This window comes from Desmodus rotundus, chromosome 12 (assembly GCF_022682495.2).
Source record: "Desmodus rotundus isolate HL8 chromosome 12, HLdesRot8A.1, whole genome shotgun sequence".
In the NCBI taxonomy this organism is placed as follows: domain Eukaryota; kingdom Metazoa; phylum Chordata; class Mammalia; order Chiroptera; family Phyllostomidae; genus Desmodus; species Desmodus rotundus.
The window spans coordinates 330804-349845 of NC_071398.1; the positions used below are offsets into that span (position 1 = coordinate 330804).

The 19042-nt window shown below is 55.2% G+C and overlaps 1 protein-coding gene across 1 annotated transcript; it reads left to right on the plus strand.

The window, feature by feature from the left end:
• Positions 1–1501: 1501 nt before the first annotated feature.
• ZNF507 (zinc finger protein 507) lies at positions 1502–17226 on the plus strand. Its single transcript, XM_053915525.1, has 6 exons — positions 1502–1661; positions 7460–9597; positions 10712–10829; positions 14247–14361; positions 15837–15971; positions 16063–17226. The coding sequence occupies exons 2-6, from the start codon at positions 7462–7464 to the stop codon at positions 16409–16411; spliced, it is 2853 nt and encodes a 950-aa protein (XP_053771500.1). The 5' UTR covers positions 1502–1661; positions 7460–7461; the 3' UTR covers positions 16412–17226.
• Positions 17227–19042: the final 1816 nt, after the last annotated feature.

The following is a 19042-nucleotide window of genomic DNA, read 5'->3' on the forward strand; positions in this document are numbered from 1 at the left end:
GAACTGTCCTCACCACTAGATGCTCCTGGCACCCCTCCCTTCCATCCACAATTCACAGCCTCCTGCGCTGACCCCACCCAGCACAGGCCACGCCTCCGGGCCCAGAGTTCAGTTGAACCTGGGGAGCCTGGTGCTGATGAGGAGGTTGGAAAGAGCTGGTGAACACTGGAGATCATCACACAAGGATTTCAAACTTTCACTCACCCCCCTTCACTTGGTTTAGCATTCCCTCATTTCCCCCAGATTATGGTTTCTCTGTTACGTTTCTACACACTCCTGTGATTGAGTGATTCTCAGATTTCAGTTCAGCCCACTTTCCAACTTGAGGACATTACTGCACAAAAGCCTCTCTTTGGGGTGTTATGAACAAGGAGTGTTTGTGTTGGCAAAATGGAAGGGGAGGAACTCGCACACTGTTTGAGCTCACATTCTCCCTTGCAGGTATTTCTGGGTTGCTTCGACTTTTTTTTCCTTCCATCCTTCCATGGTAATCTCTTGCTCAGTCTCTTTTATTGAAAAAAATTACTCACTCCTTTATTTCTCCTTCTTCTTAGGTATTTGACCCAATTGGCAAATATTCTGTAAAAAAAAAAAAAAAGGCAGAATTCTAACTGCTGGTTTCCCAACCCCCCACTATTCAGGTGAATGGGTATAGAGATGCATATCCCGGGAACTGTGGACCTGTCTGAACAGAGACTCTAAGTCACGGTGGGCCCTTCCTCTCACCTGATGAGCCCGGCTTGCTGCAGAGACACCTGCCAGTGCCCAGAGGTGTCTCAATCCAGCACTGTGACCAGCTCTTCAGCTTAACTGTCTCCCCCCTGTCGGTGGCCCATCTGCTGAGTCCAGTCCCAAACACCGGGCGGCATCCTTAATGCACCCACATCGTCCAACACCTCGGTGAAGCCGAGTACAGTGTTTTTCTCACTTCGCGTGTTACCAGGTCCACAGGGCTGCTCGGGGACCCTGGCGTGTTTGTCACGAACCAGGTCCCAACGCAACCACCACGGTGCCCTCAGCGGACGGAGGCCCACAGCCCCTAGGATGAGCTCTTGCCCCGAAAATCCCCCATCCTTCCCACAGGTGTCCCCGCTAGCCCCGCCCATCTCCGGCCGTCCCAGAACCCAGGCAAACCGCGAACCCCGTTGAGTCTCTGCCGGCGTTCCAGCCACTAAGGGTCCAGCCCGACCTAAAGCTGCACCAAGCTTAGAGGCTGCAGAGGACGCTGTGTGCACCCAGGAGCCTGCAGCGACAGCGCGGGCGCACAGACACCGCGACGTGGGGGGTCGCAGGGGACACATGCCGACCCCGCCCAGACGCCCCAGATAGCAGCTCGGCGACCTCGCCCGCTCCCCTCCCGCCCGCACAGCCCAGTCCACTCGAGCCTGTGGGCGTGGCCCGCGCACCGCCCCGCCTCCGTGCGAGCGAGTGGGCGTGGCCCACTTGGCCCCGTCTTCGCCCGCATTTGGTCACCTGACCGCCGACGGCTCACGTGACCGGCCCCGCACCGCCATCTTGGAGCTCCGGTGAGGAGCCCAAAAGCGTGGAAAAGGAGGCGCGGAGCCGGCAGCGCGGAGGGAGAGGACGAGGGCGAGAGCACAGGGGCGCCCGGCCGGCCCCAGGAGGCCCGCGGAGCAGCAGCCGCCGCCGCCCGACCGCAGGTACGGCGCCCTGGGGCCGCTCCTCGCCGCTGCGGGCGCCGCCGCCGGCCATGTGCGCCGCCCCCTGCAGCCCGTGTGAGCCCGCGGCGAGGCCCGGGGCTGCCGGCAGCCGCACTCTGTCCCCGCCGCCCGGTCGTCAGTACGGAAGGTGCGGGACAGCCGGGGAGCGGCTGCCCAGCCGCTCCGGGCCCGGAGCTGCCGATCGTGGGGAGAGCGCCCTCCTCGTGAGACGCCGGCGCCCGGTACCTGGCGCCCAGCGCGGATGAGTGACAGGCCGGCCGCCTCGGCCGGAGCCCCTCCACGCGGCAGTTGGGCTTGGGGCGTGCGTCCGTGGTTTCGGAGCGAGCGCGACCCTTCGGGCCTTCGCCTTGTGTCGCCTTAACTCCAGGGAAAGAGCGAGACCTTTCTGCCCTGGCAGCGAGCGTAACCGTAACGTCGCGCCCCGGGGAAACGAATGCGTACCCTTTGATCGTTTAGAGTCTTTCCAGCGAGGAGAACGGCCGGGAGTCAGGCGCTGTGTGGCCGAGGTTGGCCTTGCGCCCAGGGGATGCGGGTCGCCCCCCGCGTCTTGGCCTTGGAGGCCGCCCGGCGCTGTCTGAAGTTCACAGAATCGCCCTTTAAGCCAGGGGGTCCAGCCTTGTGGCGTCTCCGGGCCACACTGGAAGAAGAGTTGTTTTGGGCCACACATTAAATACGTGGTGACACGTAATCACAAAAAAATAAATCTTATTAATGTTTTAAGTAAACTTATGATGTTGTGTTGGGCTGCATTCAGAGCCGTCCTGGGCCACGTGTGGGCACGTGTGGCCGCGAGGCTGCAGGCTGGATGCCCCCACAACTGTGTGTTCAATTAGGGTTGAAAGAGCTGTAGAAAGTCGTGTTCTGAGCAGGTAGGTAAATTCTGAGCTAAAGCGTAAAATGCACAATTATTGGAGAAGTTTCCAGAGCTATTTTTCTTCTAACTTGTATAGAATCCTGAAGTTTACTTAGGGGACAAGTAATGTAAATTTGCATCACCTAATTGGGTTTCACTGCCCCCCAAATTATTACTTTGTTTCACCAAGTAAGAGAAATGTTTGATTACTACACACTTTTGTTCTTGGCCACAGCTGGACTTTGCAGATTGACTCAAGGGACTATTAATTTCAGGAACTGACTAGAAAAGCATTGGCTCTGCCCCTAAGAGGCATGGAACCCTGGGTAGGTCACTGAGACGGGCACCAAGTGTTTCCTTGTCTGCAGCCCCCAGGAGCAGACACCCTTGCGTGGCTCACACCGCCCAGCTCGAGGGGCTGCCACTCTTTCAGTATCGCTGCTTTACACGCTTCGGACCTCACAGACACGTAGGAGATGCTGAGGAAGGGTGGGTTTGTCCTTGTGCACTGGGGTTGCACACCCTGGATTCCAGTTCCTGAACCGTGTGTTCCCTCCCGTCCGAGAGCCTCGCACTCCTGGTGTGCAGAGAGGAGGTCACTGTTGCCAGGCCTCCCGGGAGCTTCGGCCAGGTCACAGTCCCCAGCCCCGGGCGTGGCTCGTCATAGCTGCCCAACAAGGTTAGACCTGAACATTGTTCCACATCAGTTACACTCATGTGCTCCTTGTAGCTGCCAAACCAGAACATTACTGCAGCTGGATGCCGGCTAGGAAATGTCACACCGTGAAATTCATGTACTTGTGGTATTTATACTCAGTTTTTTCTTGGTGGCAATTAACAATTAAGCTAAAAAGATGTTAATCACTTAAATTATAGTTGACATCAGTAAGGCTGTGTGGGCAGTTTCAGGGTGATTTCGCACAGGTAGTTTAGAGTTCGGGGACACACACGTTCGTCCAGCACCGCCCTTCTGTTTTATGTCCGAGGAAGCTGAAACCCACAGAACCGGCGACTTGTCAGAGGTCGTGCCGCCGGAGGGGGCTCCCGTGGGAGAGGAGGCTACAATAATCAGAAGAGTGGGGAGTTGGCCATTGCTTCTATAGCAGATTTTCCGAGTTGGAAGAGAGCAAATCCTTAGTCTGAAAGTACAGCTTCTTTATGATTCACTGAACGGTCTTTGTACGGGGCAGCAAGGCCCTCCTCCTCCAGCCCCTGCAAGGCCCCTGTGAGTTGTCCAGCTCACTGTCACTTTGATTACCGGACTGACTGCTATTCCCGAAAGAAACGAGTTAGATATATAAATAAACCACATAGCAAAGTACGAGGAAATAGAGACAGCTGAGTTAATTTGGCTCTTTTATGGCAAAAGATGTTCACTGTAAACTTTTCCTGTGGACTGCTCTCGTCTGGGAGAGAGCTGAGGCTCAGTGGGAAGGGGTAGAACTTTTCTGGTCTGGGCTGCAGCTGTAACAGTTTGGTGCATCTGGTCTAACGTTCTCATGTGTGAAGGCTGTAGACAGGAAACCCCGGTTCCCCTTCAGCCACGTTGGCCTTTCCACCAGCCCCTAGATGGCATGCCTGCTCCCCTTCCGGAAAGGGGGCGCTGTGGCTGCTCTGCCTGGCAGTCTCACCCTTGTGTCAACAGAGTCCAAAGAAGGCAGATGGCCCCTCCCTCTAAGTTAGGTGATCGAAGATGCATTTTACAAAGATGCTCAGAGCCCAGGTGTGGGACTGGGGCAGGCGAACCAGGGGGATAGCACGGTTATCTGGAGCAGATCAGGAAAAGGGTGAGGGGCCAGAACCAGGGGCCTCCTGTAGAGCATCCTGCCCGGAGGAGCACAGCCAGGTCAGGGTGAGCTGGAGGGAGGAGGCTGGGAAACAAGCATCTTGATGTCCCTCCACTGCCCCTGAGCTCCTGTCATGGCTCCCTGTGGTCACCCTTCCCCCAGAAACCAGAGAGTGGGGTCCTAGTGGTGTGTGCCTTCCTGGGACAGATGGCCTGGTGGGGCCAATGGGTGACACCGTGTGGGACACAGCATCTGCCTCGAGTCTTCAGGAAGCCTTGCTCACCTTTCCAGACCAGGAGAGCTCTGTGGTCTCTGGTAGGGTTTGACCACGAACTAACTGTGTGGTCCTCTGACGTTTTGCCTCGTGTGCTGTTGCATTGTTTCTCTTAAACTTCAAAATAGGTTTGTCTTATTCACTCAGCTCATTTTTGAACTATGAGTACTATAAATTTAAAATCTCTCCATTCTTCCTGGTACTTTGCTTGGTGCCTTGCACATAACAATTTTTTTTCTGTGACTTTTTATTTTAAACTGTAAGCAAGCATTTACACGAGTAGAATAGTGCTGACACTCCAATCACACGATCTGCTGGTCTCCCTTCATCCCCTCTCCACCTGCCCCCTGCCCCCCCACGGCGAGTTCTCCCCGGTTGCTTTCCTGTGGGTCTCTGGGAGCCCCTGCGTTGAATGCAGGTTATCATAATCCGCGCTGCCGTTGTTGCTCAGCCGCTGGACTGGGGCCGTGTCTGTCGTCGTTATTCTCCTCTCTCGTTACTCAAGTGCGCTTCGCTTCACCTGACGCAAGCCCCACGTGTCCGTGCACACTCGTGGCCTGAGTGAGCTGTCTGTGAACGTCGGAAGAGTTGGCCTTAGGCCCGCTCAGCCCTCCCTCTGCAGAGTTTGTTCCGAGCCGGCGAGCCTGTTCACCAGGGACGTCATTTTCAGGAGACCTGACTTGGCGTCGGTTGTTGCTTGTGCGCCCACGCCGGATTCTTCGGTGTTCTCGGGTGTTTCTCACGGTGTCGCGTCTGCCTCGGAGCTGCCGCTCCCACACTCGCCCCATGTGTGCCGCCCCCATGGGGAGACACGCGGGGGCCCGGGGAGCTGGGCATCTGCTGCCGGGTTCCCTGAGCACACGGCTTTCACCAGGAGGGTCTCGTCGGGGGTTGTTTCCTGTGTTTTTCTTGAGGCAAGATAACTGCTCCTCCTCCTTTCACCTCCTTAAGGTGTTTGCTGAACTAACTGCAGGGAGCAGTGGGCTCGCGCCACTGCCCTCTGTCCCATCATGGAGTGAAGAGGGACGGCCTGTGGCTCCCTTGTAGCCTGGGGGTGTGCAGAGTGACCCCCAGGCTGTCAGCTTGCGGAACTCTTGTTTCTCGGGAAGGAGGCGTGAGATCTGCAGTAGAGCACCAAGTCTTATGCAAGAAATGGAATGTTCTGGCGTTCCTGTCGTTAACTCCCACTCCCCTAACTGCAGTTGACAACTGAACCGAAGCAAACAGCCCTGAGTGCAGGCCCCGAAGGGGACTGAGCAGTCATGTGAAGGCCGCAGCTCCCCTTGGCCTGACACTGTGGGCCCCGCAGGCGGGCAGGTGCCGAAGAAAGTCACAAAGGGTTTATCTAGAGAAACAGGTTTGTTCTCACACTGGGCCCTCTTTAGTGGCTGAAGGGGGGTGTGCAGAAGGATGTAAGGAACACAGGTGGTCCTCAGATGCGGTTTATCGGCCTTGTGGTGGTGCAGAGGGAGACTCTGCGCCTGGAGCTGTGACCTTGCCCTGGGAAGTCTGTCCTCTTTTGAGAAGTGATTCCCCCAAGTGGTTTAAGGAAGAGAGTGGCCCCAGGGCCACAGCCTGTTGTCCAGGCCGAATGCGTCCCCCACTGTGAGTGCAGTCGGGTGGGGAGGGGGAGGGGAAGTGGTGGGGCTGGAGAGTCCGGAGGAAACCGTTTGCATCTTTGCCTGACGTGGACGGACCCAGACACGGAGGCTAGTGCTCCTGCAAGAGCGGAAACAAGGCGAAGCCCTGGCTGTGTGAGTGGGCACGGGCAAGCCTGCGGATGTTTCAGAGCCGCAGGGGCTCTGTAGCAGGGGCCATGGGTCACCACCTCCTGAAAGAAGAATTCAAACCCTGTGACTGGGGGTTAAGAATAGGATGGTCTTTGGTGTCAGCTAGTGCCACTAAAAATTCTGGCATGCATTGAATGTTGTCAGATTCCAGAATGCACCTAAAATATGGAAAACAAAACTTGTTGCTGAAAAAAGCCAACACTTAAAAAATGTGGTCCAAGTCAACCAGCTAATCTCACTTTAAGCCGAAGGGAATGTTGGAAGTGAAAGTTATGTCAGGAAACAGTGTTTGAGATTTAGGCTGAAAGAGACTATAAGTGTGTTCTGTGGAGTGACTGGTGGCCCTGGCACGCCACGTTCCACGGGCCCGTGCGTGTGGGTCTGAAGCGCATGTCGGTGGTTTCTGTCTTTGATGCCTCTCCCTTTCGGGGGGAAAGTCGTGTGTGAGTGATAGCTGACCACTAATGTGACCTCTGGAGAAACCCACAGTGCAGTTGCGGTTTATCCTCAGGAAGATAGAGGAAGTAAAAGAAGGAACCACATCGTGGCTTTTATTTAGTTTTGTGTGCACAGTACTGCGCAGAGTCCACTGTGCCCTTTCGGTAAGTTAATTACTACCCATTCACAGTCCTTCTCAGAGAAAAAAACAGAAATTTATGGCTTTAGTAAAAAACTGGAATTCTACTTGGTATAAGAAGTGCTATTTCATGGTGCCCTGGGAGTGGCTGTGTTCGCTCAGTCAGTTGTGTGGAAGAGGGGGTACTTACTGGGTCCAGCTAGATGTGCTGGGGGGGGGTGAGTGAAGAAAAAAGGAGGTGCAGATGGTGAAAGGCTTTTCCAGAGAAGGGAATGAGAGTTGGAGCGCACTCCCTCCTCAGTCCTGATGGGAGCTAGCGTCCCAAAGAGGAGTTCTGAGCTGTTTACCTCTGCGGGGACAGCAGCGCGTTAGCACAGGGCTCCCTGTGGAAGAGACTTGGGTCGGCTCATACCTGAGACTCGCTCGGTTTCCTGAACTGCACACCTGTGACTGTCCTGTGACTTGGCATCTCTCTGTTGTCTGTTACCCTTTCTAGATATGGAAGAGAGCAGCAGTGTCACCATGCTGGTGCCGGACGTTGGGGAGCAGGAAGCTGTGTTGACGGCCGAAACTGTCATCAGCTCATCCCTGGAACTCGTGGAACAGAGCACAGCTAAAACAGACCCGTTAATCCATGTTATCCAGAAGTTAAGCAAGATAGTGGAACATGAAAAGTCACAAAAATGTCTTTTAATTGGGAAGAAACGCTCACGTTCAACTGCTGGGACGTGCTCCCCCGAACCCCCAGAACTCTGTGAGATTCCAGCTAAGGCGGCCCAACCTCTTGCCGCTGCTGCGGCGAGAAGGGCCGCGCTGCCCCAAATGCCTGTGAGCCGCGACTCTCCCGCCCAGAGTGATGGGAAGGGGATGTCTTACCAGTGCAGCCTCTGCCAGTTCCTGTCCCCGTCCTTCCCTGTGTTGAAAGACCACATCCAGCAGCACGGTCAGGAGCACGAGGTGGTACTGATGTGCTCTGAGTGCCGCGTCACGTCTAAAAGCCAAGAGGAGCTGGAAGCCCACGTGGCCAATGACCACGAGAACGATGCCAACGGTCATGGTCAGCCCAGAGCCCAGCTGTGTGCGAGCCCCCCAAATGCCCTGTGTCCAAGACCCACAGAGAGGAAGAGCAGGGCCACTCCGGACCTCCCTATGGGTGTGAGTGGCTCACAGACGAGCGCCGCCCCCGCCACGCCCACGGCAGACGTGGGGAGGAGGAAGTGGTACGCCTACGAACAGTATGGTGTGTACCGGTGCTTGTTCTGCAGCTACACGTGCGGGCAGCAGAGAATGTTGAAGACGCACGCTTGGAAACACGCCGGGGAGGTTGACTGCTCCTACCCAATATTTGAAAACGAGAGCGAGCCCCTGGGTTTGCTGGATTCTTCGGTGGCTGCTGCTCCTGGCGGGGTGGACGCTGTGGTCATCGCCATCGGAGAGAATGAGCTGAGCATCCACAACGGGCCGTCGGTGCAGGTGCAGATTTGCAGCTCAGAACCGCTGTCTTCCCCGTCTGCTCTCGAGCCGGGTGTGGAGGGGGGCGTTGGCCTGGGCCCGGCGGTGACCCTGGACGCTAACGAGGAGGACGTGCTCGAGGTGGTTTCCGACGCAGAGGAGAGTCTGATGGCCGACAGCCTCCTCTCGTCGGCGCAGAAGATCATCAGCAGGAGCCCCAATAAAGAGGGCCACGTGAACGTGATAGTGGAGCGCCTGCCAAGTGCCGAGGAGCCTGCGTCCCAGCAGCCTTTCCTCGTGAGCGCTGTGATGGAAGAGGGGGACAGCCCGCCCCCGGCAGAAGCCCAGACGGGGCACGAAGGGAGAGGGGAAGTATACCGAGCTGACCAGTGTACTGTCAACCTCGGGGGGCTGATCATAGGCTGGAGCAGCACAGAGAAGAAGGAGAGCGAGTTCCTCCATCAGGGCCTGGCCCCTGATGAGAATGCCCCACCGGGCCGGCGGAGGACAGACTCCGAGTCCCTCCGATTGCACTCGCTGGCGGCAGAGGCCCTGGTCACAATGCCCGTCCGGGCTGCTGAGCTCACGAGAGCCAGCCTTGGGCCCCACGGGAACGGAGCCCTGTTAGACCCAGATACTGGGCAGAGGCAGGCAGATGGCACATTGGCCGCGTATTCCAAAATGATGTCACCACTTAAAAACTCTGCGAACGGATTAACTAGTTTTAACCAAAGCAGCTGCCCCTTGGTGGCACTCCCAGAGGGCAGGCAGGAACTGTCTGACGGGCAGGTGAAGACAGGCATTAGTGTGTCCTTACTCACTGTCATCGAGAAGTTGAGGGAGAGGACGGACCAGAATGCTTCGGACGAGGACATCTTGAAGGAGCTGCAGGACAATGCGCAGTGCCAGCCTGGCGGCGAGGCCACCCTCTCGGGCGGTGGCGTGGTGGAGTACATCCCGAACGCCGAGCGGCCCTACCGCTGCCGCCTCTGCCACTATGCGAGCGGGAACAAGGGCTACATCAAGCAGCACCTGCGGGTCCACCGGCAGAGGCAGCCCTACCAGTGTCCCATCTGCGAGCACGTGGCAGACAGCAGCAAAGAGCTGGAGAGCCACACGGTCCACCACTGCAAGGCCCGGCTGTACCCGTGCAGGCGCTGTGCGGAGGCCTTCCACTACAAGGTACGCAGGGCTCCCAGCTCGCCCGGGAGCCTCAGGGCCTCCAAGCAGGGATGGGCTTGGCAGGTGTAGTCTGCCCGTGAGGCCTGGGTGAGGAAACGGGCCTGGGAAGGGTTGGGAGCTGGCCCCAGTGGCCAGTGAGTGCCACTGTTGGGCTTGAGGTCTGGGTCACCAGGACCCGAGGGGCAGGACTCTCCCTGCCAGCCACCTGCCTGGCAGCCTCTGCTTGCTGCTGTTGTGGTTCAGGGTGTCTTTTCAAGGGCAAGGGGAAGTGTGGTGGAGGGTGGCACAGGTACACACACGTGGTCACACATTCAACCCCATGTCAGCAACACCAAAAAGACCAGTCTTTCCTCACCAAGGCCCCAGAGTGCAGGTCATTCCCTGCAGCTGCCATGCAGGTGACCCACTGTGACTCACTTCCCTGCTGAAGGAGAAACGGGCTGAGAAACAGTGAGGGGGACCGAGAGCTCGTGGTCGCTGTGTGGGCAGTTAAGTGTGTGCAGGGGTCACACTCCCTGTGTGACCTTGACCCTGTGTTCGGCCTTGAAACCCACAACCAGCAGGAAGTGCTGTGTTTGTAAAGGAAACGTGTGTTCGTTGGTTTACAACTACTTTTCTTCAATGTGCCAGTTGATTGAAAAACATTTTTTTCATTCTCCTAAGGGGCTAACTGGGACAGGGGCATGCGCCCTTTTTCTGCCGGGTTACCGGGAGTTGGGGTCTGGTTGGCAGTAAAATGGCAGTCGGGTAAAAAGGCCTTGGAGGGGCTTCTGCTCCACTCGAGCTGCCTCCTGATACCTGGTGTGGCCTTGGGCCTCTGAACACAGGGGCCAGTCCCGGGAGGGCCTGGGGCGACCAGAGGAACAGGGTGCCCTTGCGGAGGCTGGCAGCAGCTGGCTGGCGGGCTGTGGTTCTGGGCCTCTGGGTGGCGGTGAGCGTGCACACGACTTCCCATGACTGTCAGCTGCGTCAGCTGGTCTGTCAGCATGCTCACTTTAGAGACGTTGGTGACGCGTTCCAGGTTCCAGGCCATGAGAGCAATCGCACCTTCCACGGCCCCCGTGACTGCAGTGTGCCCGTTGAAAACTGCCTGTTAACGTCTCTCAATTTCTAGAGTCAGCTGAGGAGCCATGAGAGAGAGCGGCACAGCCTCCCAGACGCCTTGTCCACAGTGGCTTCCCCCGAACCAAGGCTCCCCAGGGACGCAGCCGAGGCGAAGTGCACGCAGGAAGGTACGTGTGCGAGTCCCCCAGGCTGCCGCAACTCGCGCCCTGGTGAAGACGCCCCGAGCCGTCTGTCCTGCGGGTGGTTCTCAGGGTGAAGGCTGTGTCAGTGCTCCTCTGTCCTGTCCTGTGGGTGTGACGAGTCTGACCTCTCTGCTCCCGGGGACGCCCCGAGTGCCGTGGGAAGTGCTCAGGGTGAGATGCGACGTTGGCATCTCTGCTGTCCTGTAAGAGCTAAATGCAGTGTAAAGCCCTGAATGGCATGCCAGAAAGCCAGGGAAGCTGCAGCGTAGAAACAGTGCCTCTCTCCCCCAGCCAGCTGACCTGCCAGAGCAGCCCACCAATGGCAGGCCCCCGCCTCCACCTCTGGCTGAGGCCCCAGCTGTGATTATGCCTTAACCAGGTTGGACTGCCAGGTGTCGTCTGTACTCTTTGAAAAAACAGCACAAGATCTTTTCTTGTGCGAGTTAGGCGCCCATTGACCAAGTTCCTGCTGAGAGGAATATTAGAATCTAAAGGCTGCGTTACAGCCCCGTGAACAGGCAGCGCTGCACCGGGAGAACCGGGGTGAAGCTGCCAAGCTCCGCCTCCCCGGGTCCCAAGCGCGGTGCTGCCTGGTGCTGATGGGAAACAAAACCTGCTGGGGTGACTCCCTTTCAGATTGCCTGGGAATTGAAGTCAGAAACGCTGCAGAATAAACTGTTTTACTGGGGTGTGCATTACATGACACCCCAGAAAACATAACTAGCTCCAAAACGTTTCTGAAAGAGCTGGTCGACACCACGGGGACACCAGACTCCCCTGTCAGGCAGACGTTGTCCCCACAAACGTCTCCCAGACGCCTCTGCGAGAGGCGGCCGCACTGAGACAGGGCCCCTCTCGCTGTAACCCTTGTGCCTCCCCATCCCTGGAAAGGCGGCGTCAGAGCCTTCGGTGTCTTTGGACCGTGGCTCCCTAACGACAGGAAAATGTCAGTCCTGCTCAGCGGTGCCGCGTGGGCCTGAAATCTAGGTCACCGGGACCTGCGGGGTGGGGCTGTCGCTGCGTGCCGCCCCCCGGCAGCCTCTGGCCCTTGCTGTTGTGGTTCAGTGTGTCTTTTCAAGGGCAAGGGCAAGTGCGGTGGAGGGTGGCACACATGTGGTCACACACATTCAACCCCACGTCGGCAGCACCAGGGAGACCAGCTTTCCTCTGTGTCCTCGTGCGGAACACGGCTGGAATGGGTCTTCTCTGCACTGTCTTCAGAAGGAATTGCCTAACGTGTCCAAGGGGGTTGTTAACAGTTCCAATAAAAAGGTTAACATGAGCTCAGAATTAAAGGAACCAGTGCTTTATTCCGTAACGAGCTCCATTGCGTTAGTGTCTCCCCCGTGTCCACTTTGCAGCCTCCTGGGCCTGAGTGGGGCTCCCCAGCCTCTCCTCAGCCGCTCCTGCTGCCACAGTGGGCAGGTCAGATGACCGCCGCCGCCTGCGCTCTGGCACCTGCACTGGCACCTCATTCGTTCAGCATTAGACCTTTCAGAACCAGATCGTCAGGCTCGAGAACATGTGTTCAGCTCACAAAGAAGGGAAAAATTATTCGTGTTTACTAAAACTCTTTTAACTGTTCAGTAATCTCATTGAAGAAGAGGGGAGACGTGTGGCCCTATGGTCCCAGTCTCTTCCCCTTACGATGGCACAGGTGCCTCAGGGCATGTTGTCAGCTCCCAGGTGCAGGGCCGTGTACTTGGGACACAGTTATGCCCAAGGCAGGGAGCACCATCCTGAGCTGGGTCTCGGTTCCGGGTGCTTGGGTACAGGGACCGCGTCAATGCCATTGAGGGACCCATCCCAGTGACCAAGTCCACGGGGGCTCCAACAGGGTCATGGGCCCAGCACTTCCCTGTGTCTCCTTGTGGGATTTCAATAAATTGTGCTTTATTGCAAACCTGCAATTGGCCAAGCACTGTAACACAGGTCCCTGCCCGAAGAGAATCCACAGCTAGTGACACTCCAAAGGACTTCCTGTGGAAATCAGGAAACTGCAGAGGTGATGGAGGGAGAACTCAGTGCCCCTGGGTGTGCTGAACTGCACCGGGATGCTCTGAGAGTTCGGTGTTGTAGGGGAGAAAACCAAGTCCCCCAGAGGGGACTTCATTTGCTCCTGATCACCAGGTGAAAAGTGGCAGCCAGGACGAAGCCCAGGGTCTTGAGTTGAAACCCAGTTCCTCCCCCAGGAAAAGCTGCCAGGGGCAGCGCAGCCCTGCTCCCCCCAGCTGGTGCTGCACACAGTTCTCATCCTCCACGATCCGTCCCAGCACTTCTCACCTGGAACCACGGGCCGGCCTGTCCTCTCCCTTCTCAGGGATTCTTTTTTAAACTGTGTTGGAACAGTGCCACTTACAACAAAGTGCACATTTTTAATCTACCAATTAATAGAGATACTTAGATCATAATCGTGATTAGTGTGTATATTATTGTAACAGATTTATACCAGGAAATTAGGACATTTTATTGTGCCTGGCAAAAGTGGTTTCTAGCAAAAGAGGCTTTCCATTTTAGAGAGCTTAAATGTAAACTGATTCCTGTGTGGGCTGTCCCTCTACCCACACGTCACCTCGAGCCATCTCGTGCTGTCCCCAAGCTTGCTCCCGCTCTGCTCTGTCAGCGTCCTGCTGGCAGCAGGCTGTGGGCAGGGTGGGTGTGGTGCCCACAGGCTGAATGAAGGGCTGGGTGTCTCCAGGAGCAGCCTCACCACTGGGTGCTCTCACCGCTGAGCCCGCCTTCCCAGGCTTCCCCAGGCCCAGGAGCTGTGGCCTGTGGCTCAGAGAGCTGCACGTTCATGTCAGCTGTGACTTCTGTCCTCGTGGCCTGTCAGGGTGCTGGCTATCAGTGCAGAGCTTGGGCCTTAGCAGCAGGTGGATGGGCAGGTGACAATTGACAGCTATAGACAGAGGAAATCCACAGGCTGAAGAAGGCTGTTAGTATTCAGCCTGTTATATATGCTTTGTGGCCATATGTTGTAACATTGGATTCTGATACTAAGTTACACCTTGTTGGCAAATCACTTTCCTTGAGACATTGTATCCAACATTGATTAGACTAACACCTTTCACATTAACAGCGGCTCTCTGGGTAATTCAGCTGCTACTAGTGGCAGAACAGCCGGCATCAGGTCCTTCGTGTTAGACTTTTGTACAAGGCTGTGCAGAAGCCAACCCAGTGTACCTGTGTCTGCAGGCCGGGGATGTTGGGTTTGTACCCGCTGAGCATAGCTGTAGGAGGAGCTGCGATGCCCGGTGCAGACTGGTTTGCGTGATGAAACAGTGCGAAAGCCTTGACTGAGGCCTTGGTGCTGGCGGTGTCTGCACTTGTCACACGGAGTGCCGACGCTGCCGTGCGACTCTAAGGGGAGCGAGCACTGAAACTCTGAAATGCCTTGTCTAGAGAGCAAGCCCTCGGCCCCGAAGCAGTACCGGTGCGACGTGTGCGACTACGCGAGCACGACGCACGCGGGCGTCCGGAACCACAGGCGGACCCACGGCTCCGACAAGCCCTACAGGTGGGTGGTGTGTCGGGGTCAGGTCGCGCTCCGAGTGGAAATGCTGTGTGATGAAGGGAGACGAGAACGTGGTAAAAACTCATACCCTCGTTCGAACATGGGCTGAGCACTAAGAAGCTTTCACACGCTTGTTCCAAGAGTGCTGTTTAGCCCGGGCCAATGTGGCTCAGTTGGTGGAAGCATCGTCCCATAGACTGAAATGTCATGGGTTCGACTCCCGGCCAGGGCATGTACCTGGGTTGCAGGTTCAGTCCTTGGCTGGGGCACCTACAAGAATATGAGAAGGCTGCCGTACAGTGTCTCTGCCTCTGCCTCTCCTGTCCCTCCCTCCAGCCCTCTCTCAAACGCAATGGAAAAACATCCCCAGGTGAGGATTAAAGAAAAAGAAGAGTGTTACTTAGTTTGTTAGAGAATGTGAGTGTTAAGCTTGAGTCCCAGGACAGTAGACATGCAGTCTAGTTGGAATAGAGGACGATGCACATGTCTGTCAGCTTTGTGCCTTTTCAGTTTCATAAAATTAATGTAGCAATTTCAGTAATCCAGGTGCTGAATACTCAGTATTTTAGCAAGATTCTTCACACTCAAAAGCAATAAAATCCCCTATGACAGATTCTGCTTTGGGGAATGGTGGGCAAGGAGGGATGAACAGGTGACCAGAGGGATGTTTAGGGCAGGGAATTATTCAGGATGACAGCGTCACGGTGGGCACAGGACACCATGCGTTTGTCAGGATGCACGGAGTGGACAGCAGACAATGAGCCCCGTGTCCACCACAGCCAACTGTGAGCAAGGCGGGTTTGAGCTGCATGTGTCCTCACAGACGGGGCCGGCGTCCGCGTCCCTCATGCACTCCCCACCCCCGTTCGAGGGCCAGCCGCACAGACTTCGTCACTGACGCACTGATGGTGGGGATGGCGTGACGGTGGCCCACACGGATGTGGGTGCCGGTGCCCTGAGGGAGCTCGTTGGTTCTGAAGGGCTTTAGCCCAGACCCCCAAGTGGGCCCACGGTGGGCAGCTCTTTCTTCACCTGGAAGCTCCTCAGAGATTGTCGTCTGCTGTGTTTACGGACTCCTGTACAGACGCTTCTCGGGACCGGTTTGCTCTTCTGTAAATAAGCACGTACCTCCTGTTGAAAGTTACTGAGTTCTGTTTTGTTTCCTTAAAAAATAGAGGGATATAGAGTATTTTTTGTGTGTAAATAACTTAGAGCATAGATTTAGCATATTACTGTGTTAGAAATCTTTCAAAACACTGATATGTAAAGTAATCTGAGATATTTGCCTTGGTTTTTATAAATTTTTCATAACATGAAATACTGTACCTCGTTGTTTCTGGGAGATCCATTCCAGCACATTTTAGCCTCTGAAGTCATGATGTCTCTTAGAGGCAGGGACATCCGGGAGCAGGGCTGTAGCGACGTGGCAGAGTCACTGTGAGGGGTGTAATGTGGCTCCTGTGACCTCCCTGCTGCAGGTGCTCCCTGTGCGGGTACGTGTGCAGCCACCCCCCGTCCCTGAAGTCCCACATGTGGAAGCACGCGAGCGACCAGAACTACAACTACGAGCAGGTGAACAAGGCCATCAACGATGCCATCTCTCAGAGCGGCAGGTACGGTCCCACCCACCCCGGCTGCTAGGCGGAAGTTCAAGGCCTGTGTTCTAACCGGGTCAAGGTTTGGTGCTTTTGTTTGGCGTTTTAGGGTCCTAGGGAAGCCACTTGGAAAGACTCTCTTGAACAGCAGAGAAGGAAGAGCTGGTCCTCCCCCTGGCAGTCCGGGCAGTGTGGCGCCGGCCTCCGAGCCAGCTCCCCAGGCTCCCGTGGAGAGTGGGGAACAGAGCCCTGCAAGCCCTGCTTCCTGTGGCTCGGAGAAGAGCTCTGGCACGGCCCCTCCAGGCATGGAGTACTGCGTCTTACTCTTCTGCTGCTGCATCTGCGGTTTCGAGTCCACGAGCAAAGAGAACCTGTTGGAGCACATGAAGGAGCACGAGGGTGAGATCGTGAACATCATCCTGAACAAGGAGCACGGCTCAGCTCTGCACGCGAGCTAGATGCCGCCGGTGGGGAGGGGGGCCCTTTCCTCCCCCATCCTCCCCTCCCGCCACCCCGGCCGGCTGGCCGGCCGGGCCCAGGAGGTGGTGGTGGGCAGTGTTTAAGGAAATGACAGGAATTGCAAATGGATAGGTGGAGATAATATTTAAATATTTTGAGGGGAAATGGGCTGGGGAGGAAGCGAAGATATAGTCCCGTATCAACCCTCTGTTACCTCTCGTTAGCTTTAACTGTAGTTATTGCTAAAAGCTTGTCATAGTGTAGAAACGCAAGCAAAAGAGTGAAGAAAGGGTTTTTCAGAAACTGGTCTGAAACCCATTGTTATAAAAGTGTCACAGTCTTAAGCAGAGCTCGGTTCTCTTCCTTCGCAGTGGGGCAGCCAGCTCTGCAGTGCCACTTCCCGAGGGCAGTGGGCAGTGGTTCTTGGCCAGAGGGCTTCACGGCCATGCACCTAAGTGTTCCCTCAGGCCAAAAGTAACTTGTCAGGTACTCTAGGAAATACCGCTTTACTCTTAAAAAAAAAAAAAAAAGAAAAAGAAAGAAAGAAGGAAAAGAGACCTCTAGATCCAAAACTAGGTTTAAGTAGGAATTTAAGGAATAAATTACTATCTTAAATTCACAGAGTTCCTATGGGCACAGGAAAAAACAGGGGAACCCACCAGACTCAGCCGAACCTGCAGTTTCCTAAACGAGTGTCTCAGCGCAGGCTAGTCCCTTCCCAGACGGCCTGTTCTGTGTGGGAGGGGCCGCCACCCTCTGCCCACCCGGACCGAGCTTTTATCTGAAAGTGTCTGTGGAGGCCGCAAGGTGCAGGTTTGCACTTGAGCATCGGACCTCGGAAATAGTTTGATCTCTTAAAGTCATTTGGGGGAAGAAGGGCTAGACCTAGAATCCCCTTGCAGGGGTGTGTAGCCTTTTGGTGTCTCTGAGCCACACTGGAAGAAGAGGAGTTGCCTTGGGCCACATATTAAGTACATCGCGACATGTAATCACAAAAAAAAAATCTCAAATGTTTTAAACATTTAAATGATCTTGTGTTGGGCTACATTCACAGCCATCCTGGGCTGCATGTGGCCCGTGGGCCGCAGGTTGGACACCCCGGAGGGTTGCTTTGAGATTTTCCTTTCCTGGAGCTAATTAATGTAGTTATACTTAGCAGATGAGGTGTAACCAAATATGGCCAAATTATACTGAAAATTCTTGTTGTTTTAGAACTTGAATAACAAGCAACACCGGCAAGTCTGCAGGGTTTCTCCTCCCTAGGAAATTCCTCTCTTCCGCGTGTGTAGGACATGTGGAAGACCCACTGACGTGCTTTCGCTTTAAAACATGCCGTCAAATAAACGTGACTTCTCCTTATTTACAGTTTGTAGGATAATGCATTTGCAAGACCACAGGGTTTTTTGTTGGGACTTTTGTAGTTCTGTCCTGTGTTCATGCCTCGTTTTGTTAGAGTCAGTTGTGCCCACAAGACCGGGCGGTGCCGCGTGCAGGCCCTCCTCACGGTGCTCCTCCTGAACCGCCTCCGCAGCTGCAGGCTCCCCGCCGCAGCGCCGGTGACTCCAGAGACTCGGAGGCAGACTTGCTGGATGTGATGCTCTGTGGACATGTGTTAGACGCCTCCCCCAGAGTCCAGGTGTGACTGGGGCTGGCATTTGTAGGGGAGCAGTGGGGCTGGGTGTCTGGAAACACTGATTTGTTTTCATAATTTCATTCTCATGGTGACTTTCAAGCAAACAGAATTGGTTGTAGCTTTGCAGCTCTTTAATTTAGGTAGCTATAAGTTATTTGTGAAAGTTAATCCACTTCTGATACGTGATTTTTACAAAGACAGAATGAATATATAGTAAATTATATTCCCCAAGTCCACTGCATGTGGACTTATATTCATTTTCTCCTGTTTTCACAAGTAAAACAGTTACACTTCGTTTCAGATGCAAATACAGTATTTTGAACGGTCCCGTCACCGGCACTCACTGTCACCGCTCAGCCTACCCCTCCACTGCTGGTGGCTGCGACTCAGGGTCCCTTGACAGAAATCTGGTTCTGAAAATCAACAACCTTAAGAAGTTTTGTTTTTGGTTTATAAATTTCCCTTCGCTTTAATTTTATGTAATCATTTTGGAAAATACTAATAACCAAAAACATCCCAAAATTTTCAACAGGGAATTTTTTAATTACTTTTTCCATTTCCTTAGACTTGGAAATGATTGTTACTTAAGTTTCCCGTTTGGAATCATGGATTTAAAATTCCCCTGGCTCACGGGGAAAAAAACTAACAGAAGTTCCAACTCCTTAAATGTTCATCTGGCCTAGAATATCCTCCAAAGCTTCCCCCTGGCCTGTGGGGGGCCACGTCCCATGGGCGTCCGCACCCCCTCGTGCCGCTGAGTGGCCAGCGGTGGTGCTGCTGCCAGGAGCCAGGGCGTCTTTCGCCCCGGAGATGCAGACGGAGCATCGACGGCATTGCAGACGGGCTGGGCCTGAAGCACCTGGCGGGACTCCTTTTCCGGGGCGTGTCGTGTTGGCAGGGGCCCGTGGCCCTGCAAAGCCTATGCACTTGCCCGCTCTGAACAGACAGTTCTAAGAGTTGGTACAGAAAACAGTTTTTCAAAGACCCTCAGGGGCAA